The sequence below is a fragment of the Octopus sinensis genome, unplaced genomic scaffold, assembly GCF_006345805.1.
Source record: "Octopus sinensis unplaced genomic scaffold, ASM634580v1 Contig13644, whole genome shotgun sequence".
Taxonomy (NCBI): domain Eukaryota; kingdom Metazoa; phylum Mollusca; class Cephalopoda; order Octopoda; family Octopodidae; genus Octopus; species Octopus sinensis.
This window is the reverse complement of record NW_021833024.1, coordinates 251270-279166: the sequence shown is the minus strand read 5'-3', so window position 1 is coordinate 279166 and position 27897 is coordinate 251270. Positions and strand designations below refer to the sequence as shown.

The following is a 27897-nucleotide window of genomic DNA, read 5'->3' as shown; positions in this document are numbered from 1 at the left end:
AAGTTTCCTCCGTTTTGACATGTATCTGTCAATTGTGTCTAAAAGACGGATAAAATCAGAATTTCTTTTTTCATAAAAATTTTTCCCAACCTAAAATAAAAAAGAAAATCAACCCAAGGAAGGGAAGACATGACGACATAGCAATACCAGTCAGACCGACTCTGAAATATATAACCTACCATAAACTTGAGGAATATCGTCATCGTAGGTGACTTCAAGAAAGTTGTCGAGTAGATTCAAAACAGAGTTTTCAGTGAGAATATTACAATTCACAAAATCGCAAATTGAACGGATTATTATGAGAGCGTTGTCATATTCACCTTTTTTTAACAAACTTTTTAAATGTCGAGCATAAAAATCGATGAACTAATAATGTCAGACTGTACCAACCATAGTCCCAAAGTGGCAATCGTGGACGTTCATTATGCCGATAAGAGTTGAATAAATTGTTAGTTTTTCTGGCATGTTTATTATACTTGGATTAGAATATGTATTACCAGTCACTGATGATAGAAATGACAGATTCGATGTTATTGGGGAGGTCGGACATTAGTAATTTTGCAAGACTTTCAATCGTGCTTTCCAATGAACCGGAAGACTGTTAAAATGTTGGTTTGGGCATACTTTAAAGCTTATGTGGGCAATCAAAGATTCGAGACGTTCTTCGGAATCGGCTTCATCCCTCTTTTTCCGTTTGGGAGAATTGTCTGTTTTATATTTATATAATACCTCGATTATAATTTTTAAATTCTGACTGTTCATAAATTCTCTTTTCTTTCTAATAAATGACAATATTAACACCAGCCATGCACCACTAGAGTTGATGTATACTATTTTAAAATAAATTAAATAAATAAATAGTTAGTAAATATAGTAATTCTAAAACCAACGATTTTTAAACATCAAAAATCAATTTTAGAAAAATAATTAGTTATTTTATCGCAGTTTTCCTGTTACTTTTTAAATTTTTCATAAAATTAAGTCGAGGATCTTAAAATTCTTTTAGCAATTTAAAGATAAGTTAAAATTTTTCTTCGTTTTGAAATCTTTCGTTTTCAATTGTTTCAATTTCATCGTTTTCTAAATCTTTGTTATAAATATTCGTTACTTTCTACATTCAATGTTTTGTTCAAGAAATTGTTTTTGTTTTTCTGTAATGATATCTTTGAAATTTAAGAAATCAGAATTTTTTCAATTTGATTCCAATAGTTCAATATTAAAATTGGATCCGGTTTATCTCAGTTTTTAGAAATTAGCATGATTGAAATTTTTGAAGGTTTTTAAATTTTTCAACAATCAATGGCCTAAGTTTTTCTTCCATAGAATTGCAACATAAAAGTGAACTATTTTTTCGTAAAGAATTTAAAAAACTTATTGGTATTAGTCAAATCATTTATTTTTATTAGAAAAAGTACAATTGTTTTTTATTCGCGAAATCATGCCTGTATTATAAGGCAAAATTTTAATTGTTCCTGATTTGTTTGTAGTTGTATTGCCCATATACAAGGAAATGTAGTAGCTTTAGAAAACATGAAATTTTAATAAATGATTTTTTACAGTTTTAAAAGTTATTGACGTTTTTCCATCTAGCTTGAAACTATAATCATTTAGCATAGAAAATGATATAGTCTTGTATTTTTAATTATCTGTCTTTCAGATTTGTATTTCAATATCAATTTAGAAATCAAACCCTACCCGTATACTATAGAAGCACTAAGTTTGCCAATAAACAATTGTGAAGCATTTGAGACAATCAAAAACTGAAAACCGGCGGATCTGGGGACCAGATAATATCCCTTTTGAACTAGTAAAGTACGTGCCAATGAAGCTTGCGAAACCCAATAGAAAAAAGAATAGCAATTTTGTGTTATTTCATATTAGCATCAGGGTTAAACACTATAATTCAAAAAATCCACTTTTTGGAGAAACGATTCCAATGTGTTGTATAATTTCCAATTATCTGCAAACGAGACATCCAATTTTTCTTCTCCGTATAAATCACACGCAACGTGATAAAGTGTAGCGTGGAACTGTTAGAGTCAAAAATCAAACCAAACCTCAGCTTCTTCGTTCATTTGTTCACTGCTAAAATTTGGTTCAAATTCTAATATTTTCAGACATTCAACGTATTTATTCGAAGCCTTAACCACTACCCAGTCGACCTAAGAATAAATGACTCAATTCTACTTCATTGATTGTGCCTTCTCTGCTGGGCTTTGCCATTTGTAATATGACAGTCTCCTTGTCGACTTGTCCGTTGAAATGTGAATAAGCAAATCCTACCATCGGTGCTGCAACCGAAATGTTAAAATATAGTTTGTCGGTTATTTTTTTTCTCTTTAAATTTTGATAAAAATTCAACTTTTTTATTCATTTGTAAAAAGTAGTTTGAATCTTCGCTGGGAAAGATATTGATTCCAAAATCATATAATGCCTATATTTAAATACTTTAAAAAACCTGAACAAAGCATTCTAAAGACATCCAATTGCCAATCATGTGATCCAATTCGCGATATCCTTGCATTGACGACAAACAAAGTTTGTCATCCTTAAAATAAACATTTATGTGCTGTACTCTGATTTCTATTTCAAATTCCACTATTGAAGTGATTACGTTGATGAACACGTGATTGACGGACTTTGGTCTTATTTCCCACGACTGGTATGGCATGTGAATATATCGGTCTTGCATCATCGCGAACGGACTTATTTTTTTCAAATAAAATGTCAGCATTCGATTATCAAAAAAATAACACCAAAACAAAACCCTCTTCGAATGTTACATTTGACGTCCAGTCTGTTCTCCAATTAAGTTCTTTCTCGTCCCAACATGCTATTTCAGGCTGTTCAGTTATAAGAACGTTATTTGGTAGTCTACGTTTAAGCTAAAATAATATAACTTGAAATTTATTCGAATTGAGGTTCCGTTCATAACTTTATTTTTTTCAGTTTGAGGAATATCGTCCACAGCATACATTATCTTTTGTAAGTAACAATCTTCAGCCACTTTAAAATATCATTATTGACCATACATATTTTCATTTTCAGATTTTGATTAATTATTATTGGTTGAGGGGGAAGACTTAGCAATTCCAAATGGTACAGTCCTCCTATAGTTCGATAACAACGCATATCCATAATTTCAGAGTCTAAGTCAAATTCTCCAAATTCCCATAAATCTAAAATAATCTCAAATAAACAACCTTCTGGGTCTTCACAGTCACTTTCGACTATTTCTTGGTTGCCATTAATGTTGCTTTCTAATTCTTTTTCTTTGGTCTTATTAAAATCATTTTAGTTATTTTAATACAATTAAATTGCCTACTTGGTCCGATTCAAGTTCGGAATCGTTTTTTGTGACTGATATAAGTCAATAATAATTAAACTGTCAGAATTTGTGCAATTTGTCACGATTCGTATTGAATTTTGATTTTTCGGATGTTTTCTGATTTTATAACTTTGGGAAGTGCAGGTTAGCATGTCATAACTCTCCCATAGTAGTCTAATCGCCACATCTGATGATTGTATGCTCCGAGATATTTCAAATGTTAAATTTATAAGAGGAAAGTGGTGACTTGTGACCCTTTAAGAGTTTATCATCGACAAGACTTTAAAGTTTTACTTAAATTTCCCCAAAGGTTAAAAACAATGTCCCTATTCCGCGAAACAATGTTTAAATTTCCAGTATCTACATCCAAGTCCTGACCAATTGCATTTTCAAGTATTTTAAATGTCCCTTTATCGATTTTTTCTTGCATTGAAAACCAAAGTAAATATTTTACTTGTTCATATGTCTCATAATCAATCGAATCTTTAAATTTGGAAATAAATGTGATTTCATTTAACATCTAAAGCTTAGAATAGAGTTATGTACATTAATCACTTTCGAACATGCATCTAATATTTCTTTTATATCATCTGACCCATGTTCCAGCCATAACGAGATAAATGTATTTACTTCCTTAATGTCCAATGGGTCAACACTTCCGTCACAACGAGTAAACCGATTCCACTAAGTTAGAGAATTTTGTTAACTTTGTAGTTTTCGTACTCTTTGAGTTTTTCTATTTGGCTTTGGTTGTATATTATTGAACGCATTTCATCGAGTTGGTTTGTTTCAAATATTGACTGAGTTGTTTTCTGTTTTATAGATTGAAAAGATTACAGCTTTGATTTTGTTTTCTCGTTCAATTTCAATTTGACGGTTGTATTCTTCTAATTTTCTTTGTTCGGCTTCTTCTTGAAGTTCTGAGAATTAATTTTGTTACGCAATACTTATTTGAGTCAAACGTTCAAGTTCAGTTGATTTTTTGATCGAATTTGTTTTCTCAAAATTAAAGAATAAAATAGTTTACTTTTTTGCCCATTTGTACTAATTCGTTACCAGGAAACTATAAATTAACAAACAATTAAATTCTGTTCAATAAAAACAGAACAAATTTAATAAGAACCACAATTTTAAAAATAAATAATCGCATCATTACTAAAAATGTGCCAATTATTTATTGAATGACAAAATTTTATTTGGGTCAGACAAAAAATCTTACATTTTCAAAAAGTGAATTGAGTTTTTAACAAAAATCTAAGTTAATCTTGCTAGTTGCTAAAAGTAATATATTATTGAGATGCAAATTAGTCATTCCCGTTCTTAAACAATTTTTTACATTATTAATTTTGGAGAATAAGTGTATACATAAAATTAAATGTCATTTTCTTTGCATTGTCGATTAAATGTGGATATTTTTTGGCATACAAATTTTTTGTGGAACTAAAAATATCCAATCCAGAAAATATTTTCATTTAAGTGGAGTGTCGCATTGAATTTCAAATAATTCCATTTGATGTGGAATTGCAGTATCAAATTGTCACACATCTCACATTAGAAAAGTATAAGAGATCTCCATATTCTGCCTCAGTATCCATTACAAATAGTCTGAAATGCCGATTATTTAAGCCATGGGATAAAATAAAATTAAAAGCAGCATCCACTGCCATTGAATGATTTAGCAACCGCCTCTTAATGAATAACACAGTGAATCTTAATCAAAGTGTGCTGAATACCAAGATTCTACATTTCTTTTTGGAGTAATATAATTGTGCTCTTTAGTTCGCAAGCATAGAAGGAGCCCCATTTGTCGTAATTCCAACAAATTTCAAAAATGGGAGATTAACTTTATTCATTTTTCAATTATCTTTGAAATTTCAAAAAGTTATTTGATTTTATAAGTGTGCTACAGTCTAGAAATTTATAGAATGCGTGATTCTCTGTAAGTGCATACATCTGCATTTATGCAGGAAGTATGTACAGTAGACTATTCATTTAACGAAAATGAAAATTGAGCATTCGTTAAATGAATTTAACGAAAAAAATTGTTTAATTAAAAATGTGTCATGTAATCGGTAATTTTAGGTTCCTTCTTTTTAATTTTTGCCAATATATTTCTCAAATTTGTAACTAGGTGAATATGTTCACCAGATTCTTGCAAAAAATATTTTCAATATTTTCCAAATATTTAAGTGCATCTGCATAACCAATGGGATTGTCATTTGTGCTATCTATTTCTTCATGCTCATTTTCTTCCTCACATTGTATTGTATCAAGATACGCGTTTTCTTCGCAGACGACAGGTGCACAGACAGGAAACTCAATCATAATTTCACTTTTATTATCTTTAATTGTAAGGTGATTTAAATTTAATACTTTTTTTGTAACAGCAGGATTATTCTTCTTGAAATCAATAACTTCCAGTTTTTTTTTTCTTCATATTGTTCACCCTTGCACACATGGTTTACTACAAAGAAATAGCGAGGAAAAATTATTTTAAAATTTTATCAAAATTTTAATTTTCGTTATTTAAATATTCGTTAAATATTTAAATATTCACTAATACAAAGAAAAAAAAATTTTATTTTTGAATTTATCTAAGGAAAAACGTAAAAAAATATTTTGACTTTCGTAAAATGAATATTTTCGTTAAATTTTTTTTCGTTAAATGGATAGTCTACTGTAATTATGAACTTCATAAGGTTGAAAACTCATTGTGTTCAGTCAGTAACTGCGAATAACTCTGTGGAGATTTGTGTTGACAGGACAATAAATACGGATACAAAAGGCGAAAATAACAAGCTGGACATTTTCATACTTCGACAAAATGACGAACAATATCACGCTTATAGAATTGGGATCACCTCCCAAAAAACCTCAAGCAAGTTGAGATAAAAAACTCAATAAATACAAGTTTCTTGCCAGTGAACTGGGAGTAATCCACAACGCAAAGGTAACTATAGTACCATTGGTACTAACATGGGGCGGTCTTATAAGTGAATTCTATAAACATGACTCCAAGTCAATCGGTCTCGAAAGACCAGGAAACATTGGAATGTATGCGTACAGAATATAAGTTTGGAATGATCCTGCCTGAAAAATGCCAAAAGACTGGGTTTAAAAGTGAAACAACGGAGGAAGCTTTGCAGAGTGAGGCCATTGAATCGGAATTGAGAACGCCCACAGAAGAAGTCGGCCCTCCAAGATGAATAAGTGTGCCCATCAAAGAGATTGGCTCTGCCTCAAAGGGAAGCAGAATCGACTGTGAGCAGATTATTAATAAAAAAATTAATCATTGCTTGTTTTATTTTCATAATTGTTGTTCTATTAAAATTCTCTCGGATTAATTAGTAATAACAAAATCGATAATTAATTTCTCAATAGGATTATGTTTATGGCAGATATGTAGCCTGGCGGATTGCCAAACTGTTTCCCCGGATGATGGCAATCGAGAACCGTTGCATTAGCCAGTTCGCCTCCCGAGGATCATGGGTGCGCATTGAGATTTTGGCTCCGAGCTTGCGAAGAAACTTTTCTGTTTTTGGACCGAGAGCACCCGACGTCTCCCCCGCGATCGGCACCACGGAAAACTTCTCCGAGAGGGCAGAATATTTTAAAAGCTTTAAATCTTCAGCCTTCTTAGCTGCAGATTTGGCCTCCAGAGCACACGAAGTTAAGTGAGAAGCAGAAAGGTGTCGCAGCAGGTTGCGTCCCAGGCGAGGCCTTAGTAATAACTGTTCTTTCTTTAAAAAAATAAAGTGTGTTGTCCTGCACAAGCAAAACTAAAATGTCTAGGATTATTACTGAGAAAGCAAAAGCCTTTGCATTGAATCTCGGGATTACTGAATTCAAAGGAAGCAAAGGGTGGCTAGTTAATTTTAAAAAAAGGAATGGTTTGAAGTTACGTAATATGCATGGAGAATCTGCAACTCCAAATTTTTACCCTAATTTAGTATCAGATTTCATTGAATTAATCAAAAATAAGATCAGTCTTGAATATATTGAAAACATTGGATCTTCAATGATCCAAACTCGAAAAAGAAACAAGGCAAAACTTACTGATTATTTTGGTTTTAATTAATTTTTTTTGGCTTAATTTAAATTTTTAATTGATTAAAAAATCGAGAATTCTTTCAAATTCGCCAGATTTTGCCAATCCCCGAAATTGGCGAATCTGGCCGGAAAGAATCCGCCGTGTTGGGGATCGTCACTGTGATTTTCTGAAAAAGCCCAAATGTTTCTCTTCTCTCCAAAGTGGGTTCTAAAATATTTAATTTTTAAATGATTTTTAATGATTATTATTTTAAATTCCTAATTATCACTATTTGTAATCCAGACAAGTACAAAGTTCCAATAAGAAACTACTTAGTAATGTTATCGAACATTTTCAATTATTAGTAAAAATAGAATAACCTCTTTGAATTTCAATCATTTTACAACTTATATGGGACTAAAAATATTTTTAAAATAAAAATTGTTTTATACATAATTTATTTCTCCTTTAATATTTTTTAAATTTTGATCTCTTTGGCTAAAAAAGAATTTCATATGACTAAATCTAACTAAATAAATAGCATCTATATAAAAATTGTGTTACAAAAATTGATTAAATAATCAAATAAAACACTGAGTAATTTATTAAACAAACTACTTACAATTAAATTGTGTTTCAAATAACAGGGCGCCCGCCAATTCAAAACAATCAAGCGTATACTATAAATACACCGTGCGCCAGGATTTACTATAATTGAGACTTTTCCGCGGAATCGTAATGGATTGGTCACTTCATTTTGGCTTTCCGATAAAGGAGGAACCCAGAAATACTTATGATGAAACCTTTGTGCCTCGATAGTTAGAATTCTGATATAGATTATAGTGAACTTGAACCACGTAAAGATGATCGGGTGTTCGATCCATTTAATGGGTTTGGACTAGACATTCCGAAGAAAAAGAAAAAAAAAGTTTTAGAAGAGATAATAGAAGAAAAAATCTCAGAAGAGTCGGACGGGGTTATTATTGAACAAGAAAACAATGGAATTTGTAGCTCATGTAGCCGTATTTACGACGAATGCAAAAGAATACCAGAAATTCTCACAAAATGTCAACATACAATGTGCCACCGATGTATTATCAAACAACTCTCCAAGACTGGATGGACGATAAAATGCAGTTTGTGTAATAAAAATACTGAACTCCCACTACGTAATCGGATGTCTGTACTCAAGTGTGATAAAAAGGCACTTTTGAAGGCTAATTCATTGCAGTAAATGTAACGTTTTCTATTTTAAATGTTCGATTTTTGTGTTTATTATTAATATTGGCTGCAATAATTTGTTGTGTCTAGCAATTTAATTGATAAGCTTTAAATTTATATTCAAATGGTGGATCAGACATGTTACTTGATGACTATTTTAATAATTGACCGGCACTTAACAAATTATTGACTACTTTTTCATCAACTAGGATTAGCCCCCTTATTTTTATTAAAAATAGACTTATCTTTGTTGATCAGATACTCCTGCCGCACTTCAAATTTTAGAAACTACTTTAAAAAGATTATCAAAATGACTCCACAAGTAGAGTCCTATTTATCCTTGTATATAAGTCATCTATATTCCACCTCTTGCTCATATTGTTATGATTTAATTTGAAGTCTACCGCCATAAAATCAATTTATGTCCAATCAAATTTTGTTATTTTTTAAATAATATTTTTATTCTAAACGACCGAAACCAATACAATAAGGATGTCTCTTGTCAAAAACAAAAATAACATTTCCTTCCTTCGCTCGCACCTCACTTTTTTTCAAAATGTTTTGCGACCTCATCATAGGAATAGAAAAAAACGCCAGCATATATTGTTTCCAACAAAAAAGAACTCAAAAATGGCTATCATAGCTTAGGGCAAACCCTCTTAGAGCTACATGAAAAAGCTCTTAACAGCTCACTATTAGTTGAATTTCAAGTTTCCTGCAGTAGCATATTCTAAATCTTCAATATATTTTTTAATATCAATAAAACTGATAAATTTTCCAACTAATAAACTCATTACTTCCTGTTTATTTATTTGTTGAAATCAATATTTTACTTAATTAAGTAAATTAAGTATTCAAAGCAATTAAATTCTCACTTCCTGTCTACACGTTTGATATTTATGTAGTGATAGAAACAAGAATTGAGTGGATTGAAGATTGTCTTTTATGTTCATTTAGTAAATCCATGGATTAAGCTTCAAAGCTTGTTTAACGGCTAAACTTTAACAGATACTTAGAAATTAACAATCAAAGACTTTTATTTAGTCACTGAAAAGGTAGTTTCTGAATAACATGAAATGTGATAATATGAATGAATGAATGAATGAATTTTTATTAACGGAAAAGCCGAAAAAAGAGGAGAAAGTTAATGAGACAACGTATGCCTCTTCTTCGTTGTTTCCCTCTTTTTTTTTTTTTTTTTAATATTTAATTCGAGAAGAAAAGGCTCTCTCAAGAACACTTCCAACCGTTTCCGTCGCGTCTTCCATCACTTGAGGGATGGGTTGGTCCAACTGGAGTCCATTTGCCAATTTGATGGCATATCGCCTCGTCTTTTCGAGCTTAGCGATAATGCCATCCCTTTCAGCAGTAGGATACCATCCATCGAACCCGTAGGTAAGCAATGGTTCGACGCACGTTTTATAAACATATAAAAACGTTTCCGGGGAAAGGTGGAAGTGAATTATGCTCCTGAGAATTTGAGCGCATTTCCTTCTCCTCGAGTCGATGTATCTGAAGTAAGAACCCTGGATCCAACTTCAACCCCAAGGTATTTCAGGTTCTCCGTTACTGTAAACCCATAGAGGTTTCTCGGCGGTTTTCGTTTTGCTCCCTGTTTTGCAATCCAAGTGGCGGTGCACTTTTCTTTTGCAAGCGTCAGTCCTTTTGATATGCACCATTCTTCCACTCTTGTCACGTATCCTTTTAACTTCCTCCACGAGATGTCTTTTCTCCACGAAGCATCCGTTATTAATATGTCGTCCGCGTAGATCATGAGACGACTGGTAGGATCTTTCGGTTTTGGAATATCAGCAACGTAAATATTAAAAAGCAAAGGGCTCAAGACCGAGCCTTGAGGTACCCCTCTTTTGAGATCGACAGATTCCGACAAACGGTTTCCGCATCGTATGTATGACCTTCTCATTGATAAATAGCTCTTCAGCCAATTGACCGTTTTAGACCCGGGTTGCTCTTGGCGACACTTTCCAAGAGGCCCAGGTGCCATACGCTGTCAAAAGCTTTTGAGACATCGAGGCAGATAGCAATAGTCGCTGTATTATTAGCAAGACTAAGCGAGATGACTTTCTCGAGTTCTCCGAAACAATCACCACAGGATCTTTTTCGTCGGAATCCCCACTGCTCTACTGCAAGTGCACCTGATTCCTCTACGAAGTTCGAAAGTCTTGTGAAGACAATCCGTTCCATAATTTTAGAGACGGAGCATATTAGGCTTATCGGCCTATAGTTCTCTGCATGGTCCTTTATTTTTCCAGGCTTGGAATCATACGTACGATTGACTTTTTCCAAGAGTCCGGTACGTATCCAAGTCTCCAGCTTGCATTGTATAGTGCGGTCAAGTATCGTAGGAGAATATTTGGAGCATGTTGAATACAGAAATTGGAATGTAGTCATGGCCGGGTGCATTATTCTTGCAGCTCATAATTGCGGCATACGTTTCTTCCAACGTTATGTCTCTGCACAGTGGTCCCGTATGACTCAAATTAGCTCTTAGACTTCTCTGAGCCTCACATATAACTTCTTTCGGAACCATGTCGATCGGATCCACCTCTTGAACTTTTGCCAGTTGACTTCGCAGATGTGAGGGAACTTCATCGAGCGGGATATCTATTCCTTCAGTTGTTTTTAGTCGGATCTCTTCTCCTTTGTTCTCCATATTACTCAGTCTGTTGAAAACCTTCCAAAAATGAGGGTTTTTCTTATTCAGTTTCGAGCATTGACTCTTCCAAGCAAGGTCTGAATGTTTTTTTGCGACATCATTTATCTCTATTTTCACGGTACGAATCTTATCCCGAAGACGAATACGATCTATGGGGTCACTGCATCGTCTTAGCTTCTTTTCAAGGTTTCCCTTCCATTTTATAAGTTTCCCAAAGATTCGTCAATCCGGGTTTTTCTGTTAGTATTTGACATGATGTATTTCCTGATTGAAGATTTTCGGAGAAAGTCCAGTATAGCTTCTCTGAGAATTTTATCAAGTTTTTCAATTTGTATATTCGAAGAGATGTTTTGTATTGGATAAGGTGTCAAATGCTTTTTCATTGATACCTCAAGGTCCGACCAGATTGTCCGAGACGTATCGTATCCGATAAACAGATCTTCGCATATCGTAGATGATGTTCGCATACACAAGGATTGAGGTAGGTGATCACTACCAATGTTTATCTCAATCCGTGGTATGCTGCATTGATGAACAAGATCTGCCGATACGAGGAAAACTCCAATACAATCCTCTCCATAACAAGAGAAGTGGTTTGGTTCTCGTGAGGTCAAAACACTAAAACCGCAGTTCTATAATCTGAGGAGTATATTACCGTCCGAATTTGTGTTGGCACATCCGTACGATGTGTGTTTTGCGTTAAGGTCTCCTATTAGAATTCCTCTATCATTGTTCTGGAAAAATTCTTCAATAAGATTTTGATAATTCTTCATTGCTTTGGAGTACATAGCTCCGACAGATATCCATCCAAGGGATGTTAGTAGTTTCAATGTAATCAGTTCGCACAAAATGTGATAATATGTCGCCTCCCATGCTGGCTACATGTCACCTGTCAACAGATCATTTTTACAAGGTCATTGGCTATCAGATGTCGTAGTTTTTTATACTTCAATATATTATGTCACGAGCCTAGGGTGTTACAGAGCTTAGGAGGTTACACTTATGGACTTGGAAAATTCTATTTGCAAAGTGATTCAGGTAGGCAAGCCCGCCTCTTTCCCTTCGAAGTACTGACAGGCAGAAGCGATGTTGAATACACACTCATTTGGTGATAAATCTCGCTTATTCTTTTGTCCAGTTCAAGTGCTCTTTCCCACGGCTCAATTCTGTTTCTATAAGAAACAATCATGCTCTCAAGGGTTTTTTTTATAGTGATGCGTGCGTTTTTTCATTAAATAGTAAGAATAATTTTATTAGGTATCGAAGTTTGGTCTTCCCGTGGCTTCGACATTCCTTGCTATCCCTGCTATACAAAGGCGTGGACGGAAACAATGTTTCTTCAGTTATACAATTCGCTATTATCCTCCTGTGATCAACACCGGCGCGCTTGTCTTTTGGCCGCATCCTCCGAATGGAGTGGCGCTTGGCTCAACGCATACCCTTCCGGAAATACGGGAACCCTGCTGGACCCAAAAAGTGTGCAGATTGGCATTTCTCTTAGACTTGGTCTGGACATCTGCTTTCCACACACTTGCCGCTGTGGTTCTGTCGTAGATCGGAAAGGTCTCCATCCACTTTCCTGTCGCAAAAGCCCTGGCCGGATTCCCAGGCATTCTGAATTAAATTCCGTAGTAAAACATGCACTTGAAGCTGCCGGATTTCCCTGTCAGCTGGAGCCTCCTGGCCTTCTAAGGGAGGATGGTAAGAGACCTGACGGGGTCTCACTCTTTCCCTACAAGAACGGGAAAGCAATCGTCTGGGATGCGACATGCTCTGATACTTTCGCATCATCATGTCTTTCCTTGTCGGCGGTCGAGGCTGGCTCAGCAGCCAAGAGGGCGGAGACGAAGAAGGCATCTAAGTACGCCTCCCTGATGGACCGTTTCATCTTCGAACCGGTGTCAGTGGAAACTTCCGGTGTACTTGGCCCGTCTACTCTCCGTTTCCTCTCGAAGATCGGAAGGTCATTGGGAAGGGCAAGGAACGACCCCCGTGAACTGATGTGGCTTTTTGAGCGCATCTCTCTCGCAGTTCTAAGGGGGAACTGTTCCTCGATCCTCCTCTCGGCTGCGGTTCCGCCTCTTAATTAGTGATTTCTTTACCTTATAAACTGTCAATTCTCTTAAAAAAAAAAAATTTTATTAGGATTAGCGATAAATTAATCTTTTTTGAAAAATAAGCAAAATGTAACCACCTAGGCTTGGTAACGATCTGTCGATCGGAGACCGGCAACCTTCTCAGAAAATGATCCGAAGGCCTGATTAAATAGAGAATCGTCGGGGGAAGCAGAGTGAACTCCGACTTGGAACCATTTTGGGATAGACCGATTTGGCCAAAGCCCAAAATAATATCAACTACATCGTTATGTATGGATTCAAACGAACCACTTATTGTAATATCGTCAAGATACCAGCAATTGAGCTGGCTTGATAGTTTTAAGGCAATATAGTCCACTGCAAGGGCAAATAGGAGATGTTTTAAGAAATAATTCTGCCGCACAAGGATGCAATTGATTTCAGGAGATATGTATTAGATTCCCCTGTCAGGGGAGGGACAAGATTCTTTAGGTGTATCGGTTTTAGGCCATCCACTCCACCACTGCTACTCAACGGGAATAAGCCAAGAGAAGCTAGCACGTCTTTAAGGAAAACGATGCGACCAGATTTACTCACTTTAGGAAGTTCTCAAATGTCAGCTAGGGCGGAAGGATGTTTCAATCGGAGAGAATTCAAAACGGACTCTTTAAGAGAAGAAACGGATGCCGTGGATGAGATCAAGTGAACAGCAGCCGAGACATTTTTTTGCATTAGTTTGCTGTTAACTGACCGGGCAAGATGTAACGTGTCATTGCGATTGTGAAGCCCGTGAGACTTTTCGATTATTAGGCAATCTGGCACAACCAGCGATAAGTCGAAAGTTGCCGTTAGGAAGGTGCTATATCGGTATTTAATTTGGGGATCCTGGCAGGAATTATCGTAATAACGAATTTCATAATATTCTTTGATGTTATAAAGTTTTTGAACCGCAGCTTTATGGAAGCATGTCAAACATAAGGGTTTTCCAATATCTTCAATAAAGAAATAGTTATGAGTCAAATCTGCATTAAATGTACAAGTTTGAAAATCTTTTATTCTTTTCACCTCATCTCTTGTAATCTGAATTTAATATTCTATTACTTACAATTGAAATATAGTCTAGCGTGTTAGTCTAACATTTAAAAAGATGAAAAGAAAATCGAAGACACGCTCCTACCTAATGGGGTCCACCAAGGCTCTCGTCTATCTCCAACATTATTCAAATTATATGTACACGACATGCCAGAGCGAACTAACGACAACTGTCTCCTCCTTTCTTATGCTGACGATATTGTCATTGCTGCTAAAGACAGACTTAATGAAAACGCATCCCAAAAGGTACAAGGAATACTTAATTTATTAAATGTTTGACTTAAACAACTATGACTGGAAGTATCGCCTACAAAGTCTTTTGTAACCTTATTCACTTGCAAAAAACCTTATTCGAGAAAATCTATAATCACAATTAACAACGAGACAATACCTTTTACGGCCACGCAAACGATCCTTGGAGTGACCTTCGATCAAGGACTCAACTTTGCAAAAAATGTCGAAAACCGGGTCACTGGGGGGCTCATAAAAATGAGGATCCTCAAGTTGATCTCAGAACCCCTCGGCAGGAACACGAAGACCATATCAATCGTATATAATCAATTCATACAACCGACTCTAAGCTACGCAAACAAATCGCGGTCGATTCCGCTTCTCCCTAATGAAATTATCCACAATTAATAAAGCCGTCAAAAGATTGATTGGCTGGAACCTTTTATTTAACATCCTGAAGGCAGTTTTTATCAAAAGGCAACAAAAATGGTAAGGACAGCCTCTATTTTTGCGACTCCCCTCTACGAACTCTTGTTAAACTATTTAAAAATCCTCCCCGTTTCGAGCTATTGACGAGCTATCCAGAACTCTCGTCCACGTCGGAGAAAAACTCCATTGTTATGGCCTGGGATCACTTAGTTAGCTATGACTTTTTTCTTTTTCCTTATAACCCTGTGATTGGGGTAACAATAAATAAATAAAGATGTTTATGCCTTGTAGAAGAGAACATAGCTTCAGATTTAGGAGATTCCGTTTCTTTAGCCATTTTAAATTATTTGGATATCAAAAGTATATTTAAATAGCTTAGAGCGCAATATTTTTTGTTAATACTGGTCACAATGACTCTATTTGCAAGTCGCATAGTGATTAGCAATTTCCTTGAAAAAATCTTTGTACACCTTTATTTATACCATTGCGGTTTATAATTTTTACGCAATCTGAGATTTTTGTATATTTTAAATTCATTTATAATAATTATGAATAATGCCAAACCAAAATAACACCTCCCGACAACTTGTTTTTTGGAATGAAATTCCTTATCTTATTTTTTGGTAAAAATATCTAACTTTAATGATTAAATTTTGCTAGAAAAATTAAATTCTATTCATTAAGAAATTCAATATTCACTTTATAATTAATTTATGTTAATATATGTCCGAAATATAGAATTCAAGAATTATTTTTTAAATTAAGAAATAATATGTTTATATTTTATTAAAATCTATATAATTTAAATATAGTTTTAACTAATTTAAACACGAACATTCGGTTGACGTCTATTAATTAGAACGTACGAATTTCCTTCATATTTGTTAAAATAATTGATGGAAAATCTAACAAGATCGCAGTCTGCAGAGAACATATCAGTGATCGAAAAAGGATTCCGATGGCTAAAGGCGACCAATGAACAGATTCAAGAGAGACGATTCCTCAAAAATCAAACCAAAGTTCTCATCACTGGACTTCCACTTTCTGGAAAAAGTTGTTTACTCAATCAACTGAGAAATCAAACCTTAACTCCCTTTCCATCCCAAGTGACCGAAAGGGCTCGTCAAGCAATCACGTCTATGCTCTTCGATACGGTGGATAAATTGGTGGATATACTTTCTAACAATTCGGATACCACAATGCCACATTTTTCAGAACTTTTAAAACGCTACCGAGAAGACCGACAAGACGACTTGGACAAAATAAAGACCACGATTGTCCAAATAATGCTCTACCCTATTGTCGAGGATGTCATTGCCCAACATTATTTTGAATTTGTTAGTAAAAAACCTGTAATTATTAGCCTCCTAATTTCCGGTACTTTCTGGACTCGGTGGAGCGAATTTTGAGCAAAGTTTTTATTTCCGATCAGCTTTTAGAACTACCAGCCATCAGCCGATGACATTTTGAGGGTCCCTGTGCCTTCGGACGAAGTGGAGAACGCACTTTTGATCATTCGGAGACACGCATATTCTCTCACAATCTTAAAAGGCTCGAGATTGGTATCTTCTAGAAGATCGGTGGGATTTTTTTCGGATTCCTTCTGCATTTTGTTTGTTGTATTTCTCGACAGATTCGACGTGGATTTGGAATCCTCGTTTTCCGTATTTAAGGAAATGGCTCAACTGAATTTTTTAAAAAAGTCTGCTTTCATCTGTATTTTGAACAAAAGCAAAGATTTTGCCAAAAAGATTGAAAAAGTCGACTTTTCTGGTCATTTTCCTGAAGTGAAAAATTGTTGTGCGGGAATGCAGTTGTCGATGAGTCAGAGAGTCGAAAGGTTTGTGGGAGATGTCCTAAAAAATTCAATTCTGCCGTCGCAAGTGCAGTATACACACGTGACGAACTTGATATCCACTTTTAATGCAAGTTTGTTCCAAAACTGCGTTAAATCGTGTGCCTTATCCTATAATCTGGCCAATTATTACTTTATATGAATATTCTAAAAGTATTTAACATAATAAAGAATTTTGATTTTAGTTTTTGAGAGAATTTTTTAGAGATTATTTAAATTGTGGATTTTATTTTTGGGGATTTTAATTGATTATTTGATTATTGGGACATGAATTTAATTTTATGTTTATGTAAAATTTACGTCAGTGGAATAATTGATATTAATTAGTTTATTCATCTGTGGTTAATAATATTTGGTTAATATTCAAATTTTTTGGTTGATGTGGTGCTTTCTTTTCGTTCAATGAACCATTTAAAATCAGATACTTATATTCCAATTAAAAAACAAATAAGTTGGCATTCTACGAAAATTAAGTCAACCCAGACTGTCCGGAATAGGGCAAGAAACTCAAGCTCACCATGCCATATCAGTCTAGAGTAAATTTGATCATTTATTTTCATTTGTTTATAAATTAATATAAAAATGACACAATCTGTATTTTTGTTAAACTAAAAATGTAATAAATTAATATAAAACACTCAGTGTTGTGGTGATGGTGGACTTTGTTGTCTTGTTTGAAGTAAGCCCATCCTGGCTCTGCAGAGCATCAAACCAAGACGTAGATTTCGATGAAGTATTTGCATCACATAAATATTAAAAAGACATCAATCATGGAATATTTCGCTGCTATTCTTCGCTTTATTGAGTTTTACTATTCCATGGCCAACAATCCATCCATTGCTGCGATTGCCTACGGCTGTTCTGGAAAGTCTGAGTTCGTTGTCTCCTCGCTTGAGTTAATGAACATTGCCACAACCTCCTCTCTATACTGTTCTGGACAGCTAGAAATCCTCAATGCCCTGGAACAGGCCTTCACATCAAAGATAGCGCGAATACTACAAAACAGTAAATTAAATTTAAATATTTATTATTAAATATTTTAATTTAATAAATAAAAATATTTATAAGTAATATTAAACATATTTCATTTATAGTTATTATTTAAGATTATGACTGTTCATCGGGAGTAAACCTATTGAACGGACTGACCTGTGCTCTGTGCTGTATGTTTATTAATCAGCCATTTTAGACATAAACAAAGTCAGAAACAGACAAACATCTACCCACTGCCGGATTTTGGTTAAAATTGGTCAATTTTATGATCAGATAATCCAAGGAAGTCCCGATGATCCAAAACAGTTCATGAAACTCTCAGCACTCTCTTATAAAACAACTTCTCTTGTATATTTCTATTTTTATTTTCGTTTTTAGAATTTTACGATCGATTCCGTCAGTCTGGGGAAGTCAGAGTCCTCCATACTTTCTCAGTTGTCTTCTATATCTGGCGGGGTCTATCATCGGGTTGAAGAAGTTGGCAAGCTTTTTGGATTCTTGACAGTTTTTGAGTGTTTTTTGATTTGAAGTGCTTTTTTTGTGACAAAAATGGAGAATCATGTCCAACTTTCCCGGCTGATATGCGATCTGTGTGTTTTTGTCATGGAAAGAAGATTACTAATGGATTTGTATGTTCTGTGTGCCTTGCAGGTTGTTGAATTTGAGTTGTTCTTTTAGTTTTTTGTCATTATACTCCCGTTTGCCTTGTTTGCAAGTATATTTGTGTTTTTTGTTTAGGTCTGGCTACGATGTGTTGTCCATGAATCGGTGGATTACTTCTAAAAAAGGGAAATGACTTTTTGTGAATATTTTTTTTTATTTTTGTGGTATGTGTATAGACCAATGGTAATAAGGATGTGTAGAGGGTACTAAATAAATGAATTGTTGAGGTTTTGGGCAATACCAGTCTGCTAATACAATAAAACCTTTCGAATTTGCCGATTTTTTGGTCATTAATAACTAAACTATGGAGAAATAAACAACATGGAAATAAATCAAACACTTTAAATAGTGTCAAAAAATTTGCACAAAATTAAATTTTATTGATAAGTTATGTAGCACAAGAAAAACAGATACCAAAACACGTGTAAAGAATAAAAGGAATAAACAAGTGGTTTTGTATTGTTCTACTTGACCTTTCTAACTAATTAGAATACCTGGACTACAGCGCCAAAAATAAAATTGAAGCTATCACAAGTAACGTGAAACAGCTTGTCAAGGTACATTCTGAATTTGAAAGGTTAAGAACTCTTCATGACGCAAACTAGAAAGTAACGCAAACTTCTATAAAAACAATTATTTTTTTACTGCAGCGTTTCTCAACTGGGTCCCCAGAAAAAATAGGGGGTTCCCGGAATTTTATATTTGCAATATATTTTTAAATGTAGTTTTTGTTTCTTTTTCATGCAGATCCTCTAAATATAAAAAATAAATTTTCTCTACACTTTAATCACGTGTTTTAATCTCGGATAGGAAACGATTCTGCTGTGAATCTTATATTCAATATGGATTCATAAAATATCGGTCTTCTGATAATAATCATGATAAAGCCATTGCATTCTTTACAATACTTCATTTAAACTGGCAAAGTTAAAAAGACATCTGGAGTCTGTTCATTAATATTCAAAACTTGGCCTTGGGGTGTTCTCCGCTAAGTGAAAAAGTTATTATTTCACGCCTAAATAACCTATTTTAGATTGATTGAATTGTAAATCCTTTCCTTTCTTCCATGAATCTAAATGACGATCTCAAAATTCAAGAATCCCTTATTGAATTAAAAAGTTCCCAATTCTTTGATGTCGTTTAAAAATAGTATATTATTGGAATTATGGTGTGAACTAGGAACTGTATATACATTACTCCGTTCAATAGCACTAGAGAAGTAATTACATTTCACACAACATATCTGTGTGAAGTGGCAATATCACATCTTGCATATTTAAAGTCAAAGTATCGAAATCGTCTTAAAGTAGATGATTTGCGTATTGCCCTATCTGAGATAAAGCCGAACATTGATATTTTAATCCTAAATTCAAGAACAAAAGTCTCATTAGGCAGTTTAATTTTTTTTTTTTTTTTTTTTTAATTTTTTTTTTTTTTATAGAAATAAAACAAGACAAAAATTACAGATAGCTAAGTTAGTTAAAGGCCTCACGAGACACCCGACCAGCCGCGCGAATGGCGAAGACGTTCCCTCGGATCACAGCAATCGACAGACGTTCCAGGAGCCAAGAAAACTCTCTTGGATCGTGACTAGTCCTTGAAATCCGTCGACCGAGCGAGCGAAGGAAGCGGAGTGTCTTGGGACCGAAGATCCCGGAGGACTCCAAGGCAATTGGAGTAAAGAGCAGCGAGTTGGACAGGTGGCCGTACTTGAGAATCTTTCGCTCCTCGGCCTGCCTGGAAGCGTGCCCAGGATTGGCGGCGGACAGCGCGAGATTTCCCAGCGAGAACGTGTCCGAGCAGGTAGAATCCCAAATAAGGGATTTCCCCTGCTCGTAGGGGAAGGTGGACATGCCGTCAGGGCGTTTGCCATCCCCTCTATCCAATCCAACAGGTTCAAGGATAGACGGGATGCCTGCTGAGGCGAGGGCTCTCTGTACGACTGAGTTGAGTTCACTGTGACGGGGGGCACGACCGGCACTCCGCCGGCAAGCGAGGGGATGCAAACCGTACTCGTCAACAGTTCCCCCACAACGGCATTTGTGCGACTGGCAGATTTTCAGCCCGACACGGAGGGAGATTGCAATTCTTAGGCATTCCTTGTCCAACAGGTTCCCGATGGAAGGGAGAGGGAGAGCCTTTAACCAGACACCGCTGCTTTCACAGCGACCTGCACGGAGGCAAGCGACACGGTGTTGATTGGAGACAGGAAGCAGGCCTTCGAAGATTGCCTGACAAGAGATTTCGTCCCATTGGCGCTGTACAGATTGAGAGTTGGGCAGCTTCGAACCAAACCGAGCCTCCCACCGACCACGGGCTGCAGAGTAAACTTCAGACAATTTCCGTTCGGGGAGGTTTCTAAGAACGATGTCTGAGAGAGTACGAGAAGCGTGATGAGCGGATAGGAATGCCGGGAGGGCAAGATCGGAATAGGATCTCAAGCCAAGGCCACCCCAGCGCACAGGCAGGGATGCCTGAGTCCAGCCTGGATCGTCGAAAGCCAGATTGCAAAGAGAGCTCGTACCGAGCCTGAGGATATTGTCAAGGTCGGAAAGAAGGTCGCCTCTTTGAAAGCAGGGTGCACATCTTAGGGTGTAAAGGATCTTAGGGACGGAGAAGTGGTTTCGGAGGAGGAAAAAAGCCACATGAGGCTCGATGACTTTAAGCTTGTCGATCATTTTGGATAAGTGGGAAATTTTTCCAGCGAGTGAGCATTCGAGGGCAGAAGGCCCCATGGGGGCACCGAGAATCGTAAGATTTGATTTGTCCGTAATCCGGACGTCTGAGAGAATGCCTCGGCACGTGGAAATTGAAGCAGTGAAGTCACTCGGATTTAAGGCAATGTTCACGATTTCGGATTTATTGGCGTTTATAGATAGGCCGATGTCCGAGAGGGAAGGGAGGATAGAACGAAGGTCGTCGAAAACAGCGTCGGGGGGACCGCAAATGGTTGCGTCATCCAGATACCATATGTTAACTGGGGATCGAACAGAGTGAGCGATACTGTTAACGCCCAAGGCAAAAAGGACAGGACCCAGGGGATCTCCCTGTTGGACCCCGGTGGCCGAAGATGGGAACATCGTCGAACATGAGGATACTCGGAGAAGCGTATGAGAGATGTACAAGGGGATAAGCGAACGGAACCAGTTCGCGACAGCACTCCAGCAGGTGGTCACGTCTGATGGAGTTGAAAGCGTTTGAGACGTCTAGTTTGACCATGATAGCCGACTGGGAAGATTCGATGAGTTCACGGAGAGAATGAACGGCCGCTTCGCAGCCGTTTGGGACACCGACCCCGAGTTGGGCGGGGAGAAACACTTGAGACAAAAAGGGGACAATTGCGTGGCACAGAAGTTTGGCAGAGAGCCTCCGAAAGATATTCCCAACGGCAATGGGTCTCACGCCGTTGTCCTTTTTCCCAAGGGCAGTAAGGTTGGCGGAAAAGAAAATATCACGAGCAAAATCGGGGAGGGAACCGGAGATGAAGCGGTTGCACAGGTTGGTAATTGAGCGTAGGAGTTTTCGACCAGCTTCGGCGGTAGTGGGAGACGTCAGGTCTTTCAGATGACCTGGTCTCAGACCATCTACACCACCACTGCTTCCAGGTGAAAAGTCCCTCAGGGCTTTCAGTACAAGAGTTTCCGAGACAGCAAAAGGATTGAGAGCGAGGGTGTCAGGGGACGGCTGAGGCCTGAAGTCGTTTGGCTGAGGGGGATGTTTTTCCCTGAGGGAATTCAAAACAGCAGGGGTCGTGGGCAAAAGGGGACTTGTCGAGGCAACCAGCCTAACTGCACCACGAACGTCGCCGTCCAAGAGTTTACTATTAATCTTTCTGTTGAGGTAGTCGACGTCATTCGCGTGAGAGGACACATTATGGGATGGTGAACCAGAGGGAAATTCGGAGCTAGCGAGGTGGTCCCGCAGCCAGCGGATGGAAAAAGAGTTCTTATCGTACAAGGCCAATTCTTGTTTGACGGTTGTAGCCAGCGAAATGGAGGAGGTTTTCACACGGGCTCTTAATGGGGCAAAACCGAGACCAAAGAGGCGAAGCAAAACAGCTTAAGCCAATCGGAATGGCCATCAGATGCCAAAGCCTTATCGATTGCGGCGGACAGGGAGGAGGCTGCAAAGATACGCGCAGCTTTTGGGATTCTGGATGGGATTTTCCGGAGACGACGGAAGAGCTTGATAGATTTGAGAACTTCCTCGGCAGACGGGGATGTTGCGAATGGCGGTTTTTCGGGGAGTTCTTGCGGGCTGGAACACTGAACCGGCTGGCAAGAGCGGCAGGAAGGACAGTCCCAAATTAAGAGAGAGGCAGAAACGCGCCTGGAAAGACGCACGCAAGAAAGGTGGAAGAATCTGTCGCAACTAGAACAGACTCTCCCTTTCTTGCGGTTGTTACTAACTTCGCAAGTAGAGCATAGAACAGAAGTGGGTTGGAAACAGAAAGACATAGAAAGAGAGCAAGATAGAAACAATGAAAAAATGGATGACAGAGAGAAATGGAAAGAGAGAGATTATTAGATAGATGACAATTACAAAAATGGATTATAGAATAAGAAATGAACAAATGAAAAGAAAGAATGAAAACACATGAAAGAAAGAAATGACAGTTTAATTACATTATAAATTTGTATTAATAAGATTTGATTTAATTCTTGATTAAGATAAAATCGATACTAGGGGGTCCCTTAAATTTTTTTAAAGCACTTTGGAGGTCTCCATAAAAAAAGTTGAGGCTGCTCTACTGTAAAAAACGAAAAGGGAAATGAACGCCATCGATATTAGAAAGTGTTCACTCAAAGCTACGGTAAGTCCCTGGAGTAGGTTATAAAATTTTACTGGGGTATGTTATAGGCAAATTTAAGAAAGTGATATTTGTGTACAAAAATAAAAAGCTCATATTAATTAAAAAGCAACATATGCCATTAGATTTGTAAAAATAGTAAAAACATTTATTCATAACATGAAATTATTATTATTATTTAAAGACCAAACACGGGCAAAGCCAGTTAATTATAGTTATTCCCGTGATCGCCGATCCAAACGAGGGAGATCCTTCTGAAAGGTTCAATCCTTCCCGCAAGATCGGCCTGAGACGACGATGTCCCAGGGTCTGAGAAGCTAAGAGTCCTTTTTCGGTAGGCATTAAGTGCCTCCTGAGCGTTGCCATATCCGAAGGAATTTCCAACTGACATGGTGGACCCCGTAACGCCACGCTAAGCCCGGAAGGTAAGAGATCCCCATTTCCAACTGTGTCGTGCCAGAAGTACTCGTTGCCTCACGGGCAGGGAAACGATAACGAGAATTAGCCCCAGGATGAAAAACTGGCCTCCTTCGGAATCGAACTCACGACCGTCCAAATCCATTATCCATAGCTTAGTCTTCAGCCAAGGGGGCTTACAGTAAAAACTTACAGTAAAACCTCACGATTTTTTGATTAAAATAAGAATCAAAGTTTTCCCTTATTATTTAAACGGATTAACGTGCCGATGAAAGATTATCTTTAACCTAGATCAAGGCCGAAATTATACAATAATCTGATTTTACAATAATGAAGAATAACCGTCCTCAACCACCACTTCCAATCCTTCCAACAAATAGACAACAGCTCAAGTCTAAGGTCCAAAATAATAGTTCAACTCCTTCGCGTACAAGGAAACAGCCTCCTATTCCTCCAAAGACAAATTTCGCAGATTCATTGGCTCAAACACTCAATTCTCCCGGACGCGGTCTGACAAAATGTCCTCCTACTTCTGATCGACCATCATCGACTTATTCAAAGGTGCCTTGCTCTCCTACTTCTGATCAACCATCATCGACTTATTCAAAGTTGCCTTGCCCTTCTCAATTAACTGATCAACCATCATCGACTTATTCAAGGTTGCCTTGCCCTCCTCCATTAACTGATCAACCATCATCGACTTATTCAAGGCTGCCTTGCCCTCCTCCATTAACTGGTTTTATGTTTTAATTATCTAGTTAATTCTGCCCCTTTGCCGAATTTACCAAGCTCGGGACCTCCTGTTCCAAACCACGCCCCACCATCTTGCAGACAAACAACATATGAATACGAATCTATTCAAGTGACAGGTTATATTACTTTTTTATGTTTGTAGACCTCGAGAAATTCTCATTCAATCCGTTTAGTTCTTTACCGTCTCCTCCTACATTTACAAACGCATATGCCAGATATAAAGGCACTAATCCTTAAAATAAAATTCTACTAATAAACATAATCAAAGTTTTAACGTCTGTTTTACTAAAATAAGAGTTTTTGCATAGTCGCATAAAAAATTATATTATTTAATTTAATAAATATTAACATTCGGTATTTATGTTGTGGATAACCCAAATATAATAAATGATTTCAGATCAATAAAAACAAATGCATTTAATTTTGAGTCTGCTGTTTTGTCTAGTCTTTAATAGTAACTTAAAACAATTTATTTCTAATCTAGAGAAAAACGAATATGGAACATTTTGGCAGATTACAGACATGCACATCCAAACTTCTAAAGGAAAAATCGACGAATATAGTCCACATTTCCAACTGGTTAAATCAGCACTAAAATTCATGTCCAGCCAAATGCGCAATCCCGATTTTATTGCATGGACTGGGTAAAAATATTTAAGGGTAATTAATCAAGTGATACAATTTCCCATTCGGCTTGTGAACCAGACAGTTCTGGGCCTTTGCCAATAATCAACTGGGCCTCGAATCAGATTAGGAAATACTTTCCTGGGACTCCCGTCGTGCCTGTTCTCGGAAACCACGACTTTTGTCCTGCAAACGAATGGCCAGTCAATAACCCACAGTTCTATCAGAATTTTCTTACCAAAACTGAATGGTTTCAGTTTATTTCTCCTCATGGACAGCGTGAATTTTTGAATGGTTTTTTGAACTGTTTTGACTGTTAGGTGGTTATTACTCACAGTCAATTTCTGCGGAATTGGAAATTGTCGTTCTTAATTCTGTTCATTGGATATATCCTAACACCAAATCTGTTTATCGCACGGACCCAGCGGACCAATTCGATTGGCTTAAACAGAAACTGCTCAACTTAAAAAAGAGAGGAAAAAAAGTATTGATTTTGTCCCACGTGCCTCCTGGACATGAGCCCAACGTGACAAGAATGTACAACGTCCCCAAATTCAACACCCGATTGACAAATCTACTCGGACAATACGAAAACATTATTGTGGGAGTGTTGTGTGGACATCTTCACCACGATGCTATTTTTGCAGATCCACTTGTTTTAACGAAGGCAATATACGCAGCTCCCTCACTGTCGAGGCTAACAGGGGACCCTGGTGTGCGTCTTTATTCGTATAATCGGAATACTGGGGAAATTGTCAACTATCAGCAATTTTATATGACTGAGGAACGTGGATGGGTTGTGCACACACAAAATTCAGTTTATGGTGTTTTGGGGAACAGTGCTGAAATTCTCAGGCAGGCTGTAAAAGAAAATATATGCACTTACATAAGATTTTTCACTTATTTAGAAGATAAGACAGAAATGTGCGATAAAATGTGCATTCAATCGATTTACTGCGCAAGTCTGTCTCTTTCCCCCGAGAAATACAACGCCTGCATGAAATATGACTTTTACTATAAATTCCTGGAAGATATTAAATGCTGATTTATTTGTTCTGATTCTTTTATTGATTCGATTTGAGTGTTTAATTAGTTTACATAATTGGAATTGTATTCTAAGCAACTTTTCAAGCATCATTAAAATACTTAATCAACTTACAGAAGACGTGATGAGGTCAATAAAGTGAAGCTAGAAAGTGGACTGGAATACTCTCAACTCCAATTATATGTCATTATTAGTTTTCGGAAAGAAAATTTGAAAGTTGAGAATTCCATTTTTTATTAATTTGATATACTTTTTTTTTTCAAAATCAATATTTTCATTATTAATAATGTCAGTTAATAAATTCAGCTTGTTGAACTGGTGTGCTGTGGTGTGATTAACGGAAACCTCAGATGGTAAATAAAGAACGAAGCGAAGACGAAGCACGAGGAACAAAGCCACTGAGGACAACTCGGGCATGTCTCTTTTGTGGGCAGTCGAATATCAGGAAATTTGGAATTAACTGCACGCCATGTGAATCATTCGCCCATTTGGGCTGCATAAAAATGAGCAAAGCCTGCGCCGAGACGCTGTCAAGCTGGCAGTGCCCCCCTTGTATTGGAAACGAGGTCCCCAGGCGGGAAACAACAGCCCAGCCAAACTTTACATCACCACATACTGACCACATTCTCTTGAAGATCTCGAACCTCCGGAAAGCCAGGAAAATCCCAAAAGGAGCACGTATTGCCGCAGCAACGTGCCTCTCAGACCTCATTGACAACGCACTGTCCTCTGACAGCTGGGAATCCTGGCTAAAACTTATATGCTTCGCACCTGTTGCACTCGGAACACCTACAACGGAATCTGATAACCAGAGTAAAGAAACAAACCCCCGGCTAAACTTAACCGGGAAACTGAAAGGAAGAATATTGAATTACGGCAGTCATAGCATACACGCAATACTTGAACAGCCACTTATTGCCAATGCGGTCAAAACCAGAGGAGCATTCACCAAAGATGCCCCCAACAAACTGAAGGAGCGAGTGAATCGGAAACTTCTGGAGGGCGATGTGCGGGCAGCCCTACGGGTTATCACGTCCGATGACACCGTGCTGTCTAGCACCCCCGAGGTCCTGAATACCTTAATTCAGAAGCACCCAAGTGCACCGAGTGATTATGTAAAGTTCTCGAATCCTGAAGGAACCCAAGAGATTATGATTACCGAATCAGAAGTGCGGCGCGGAATCGCTTCCTTTGCCGCTAGCAGCAGCGGAGGCTTGGATGGGTTACGCCCCGGCCATATCAAGGACCTAACGTCCACCTACACCTCGGAAGCAGGACGCTGTCTTGTTAAATCGATCACGGACCTAATAAGGAAAATGGTGAATGGCGACATCCCGGAGTATGCCAGAGAATTGCTCTTCTCCGCAAGGCTACTCGCGTTCAAAAAACCCAACGGAGGAATCCGCCCCATTGCGGTCGGAAACTATTTCAGAAGACTCGCAGCGAAGATTGCTTCGACCCTCGTGAGCCGCCCACTCGGTGCGGAGTTCTTCCCAGAACAAATGGGTGTTAGTATCCAGAACGGATGTGAGGCAGCGGTTCATGCGGCAAGGCGTTTCTTCACACAGAAGAATACTGCAAACGAATGCATTGGAATCAAATTGGACATAACCAATGCATTCAATTCTCTCAGAAGAGACTCCATTATGGAAAC

General features: G+C 37.4%; 2 protein-coding genes across 2 annotated transcripts; one reads left to right on the top strand and one right to left on the bottom strand.

Annotated features, from left to right (window-relative positions):
• Nucleotides 1–2264: 2264 nt before the first annotated feature.
• Nucleotides 2265–5653, bottom strand: LOC118761444 (axonemal 84 kDa protein-like). Its single transcript, XM_036499328.1, has 5 exons — nucleotides 5474–5653; nucleotides 3892–4012; nucleotides 3311–3360; nucleotides 3043–3279; nucleotides 2265–2434 (listed from the first exon to the last, which is right to left on the bottom strand). The coding sequence occupies exons 1-5, from the start codon at nucleotides 5651–5653 to the stop codon at nucleotides 2306–2308; spliced, it is 717 nt and encodes a 238-aa protein (XP_036355221.1). The 3' UTR covers nucleotides 2265–2305.
• Nucleotides 5654–17604: 11951 nt separating this feature from the next.
• On the top strand, nucleotides 17605–26243 carry LOC115229741 (acid sphingomyelinase-like phosphodiesterase 3a). The gene is made up of 3 exons (XM_029800047.1): nucleotides 17605–17943; nucleotides 18045–18101; nucleotides 25519–26243. The coding sequence occupies exons 1-3, from the start codon at nucleotides 17667–17669 to the stop codon at nucleotides 26241–26243; spliced, it is 1059 nt and encodes a 352-aa protein (XP_029655907.1). The 5' UTR covers nucleotides 17605–17666.
• Nucleotides 26244–27897: the final 1654 nt, after the last annotated feature.

Excerpts from the sequence above, each read along its gene's own strand:
- LOC118761444 (XM_036499328.1), bottom strand. The coding sequence starts at position 5,653 with ATGATTGAGTTTCCTGTCTGTGCACCTGTCGTCTGCGAAGAAAACGCG. Across the intron at positions 4,013-5,473 it reads ATATTTTTTGCAAGAATCTG|TGGAATCGGTTTACTCGTTG; the intron begins GTGAACATATTC and ends TCTCTAACTTAG. Across the intron at positions 2,435-3,042 it reads TAATTAATCAAAATCTGAAA|GCATTATATGATTTTGGAAT; the intron begins ATGAAAATATGT and ends ATTTAAATATAG.
- LOC115229741 (XM_029800047.1), top strand. The coding sequence starts at position 17,667 with ATGAAGTATTTGCATCACATAAATATTAAAAAGACATCAATCATGGAA. Across the intron at positions 17,944-18,044 it reads AGCGCGAATACTACAAAACA|ATTATGACTGTTCATCGGGA; the intron begins GTAAATTAAATT and ends TTATTATTTAAG. Across the intron at positions 18,102-25,518 it reads ACTGACCTGTGCTCTGTGCT|GTGGTTATTACTCACAGTCA; the intron begins GTATGTTTATTA and ends TTTGACTGTTAG.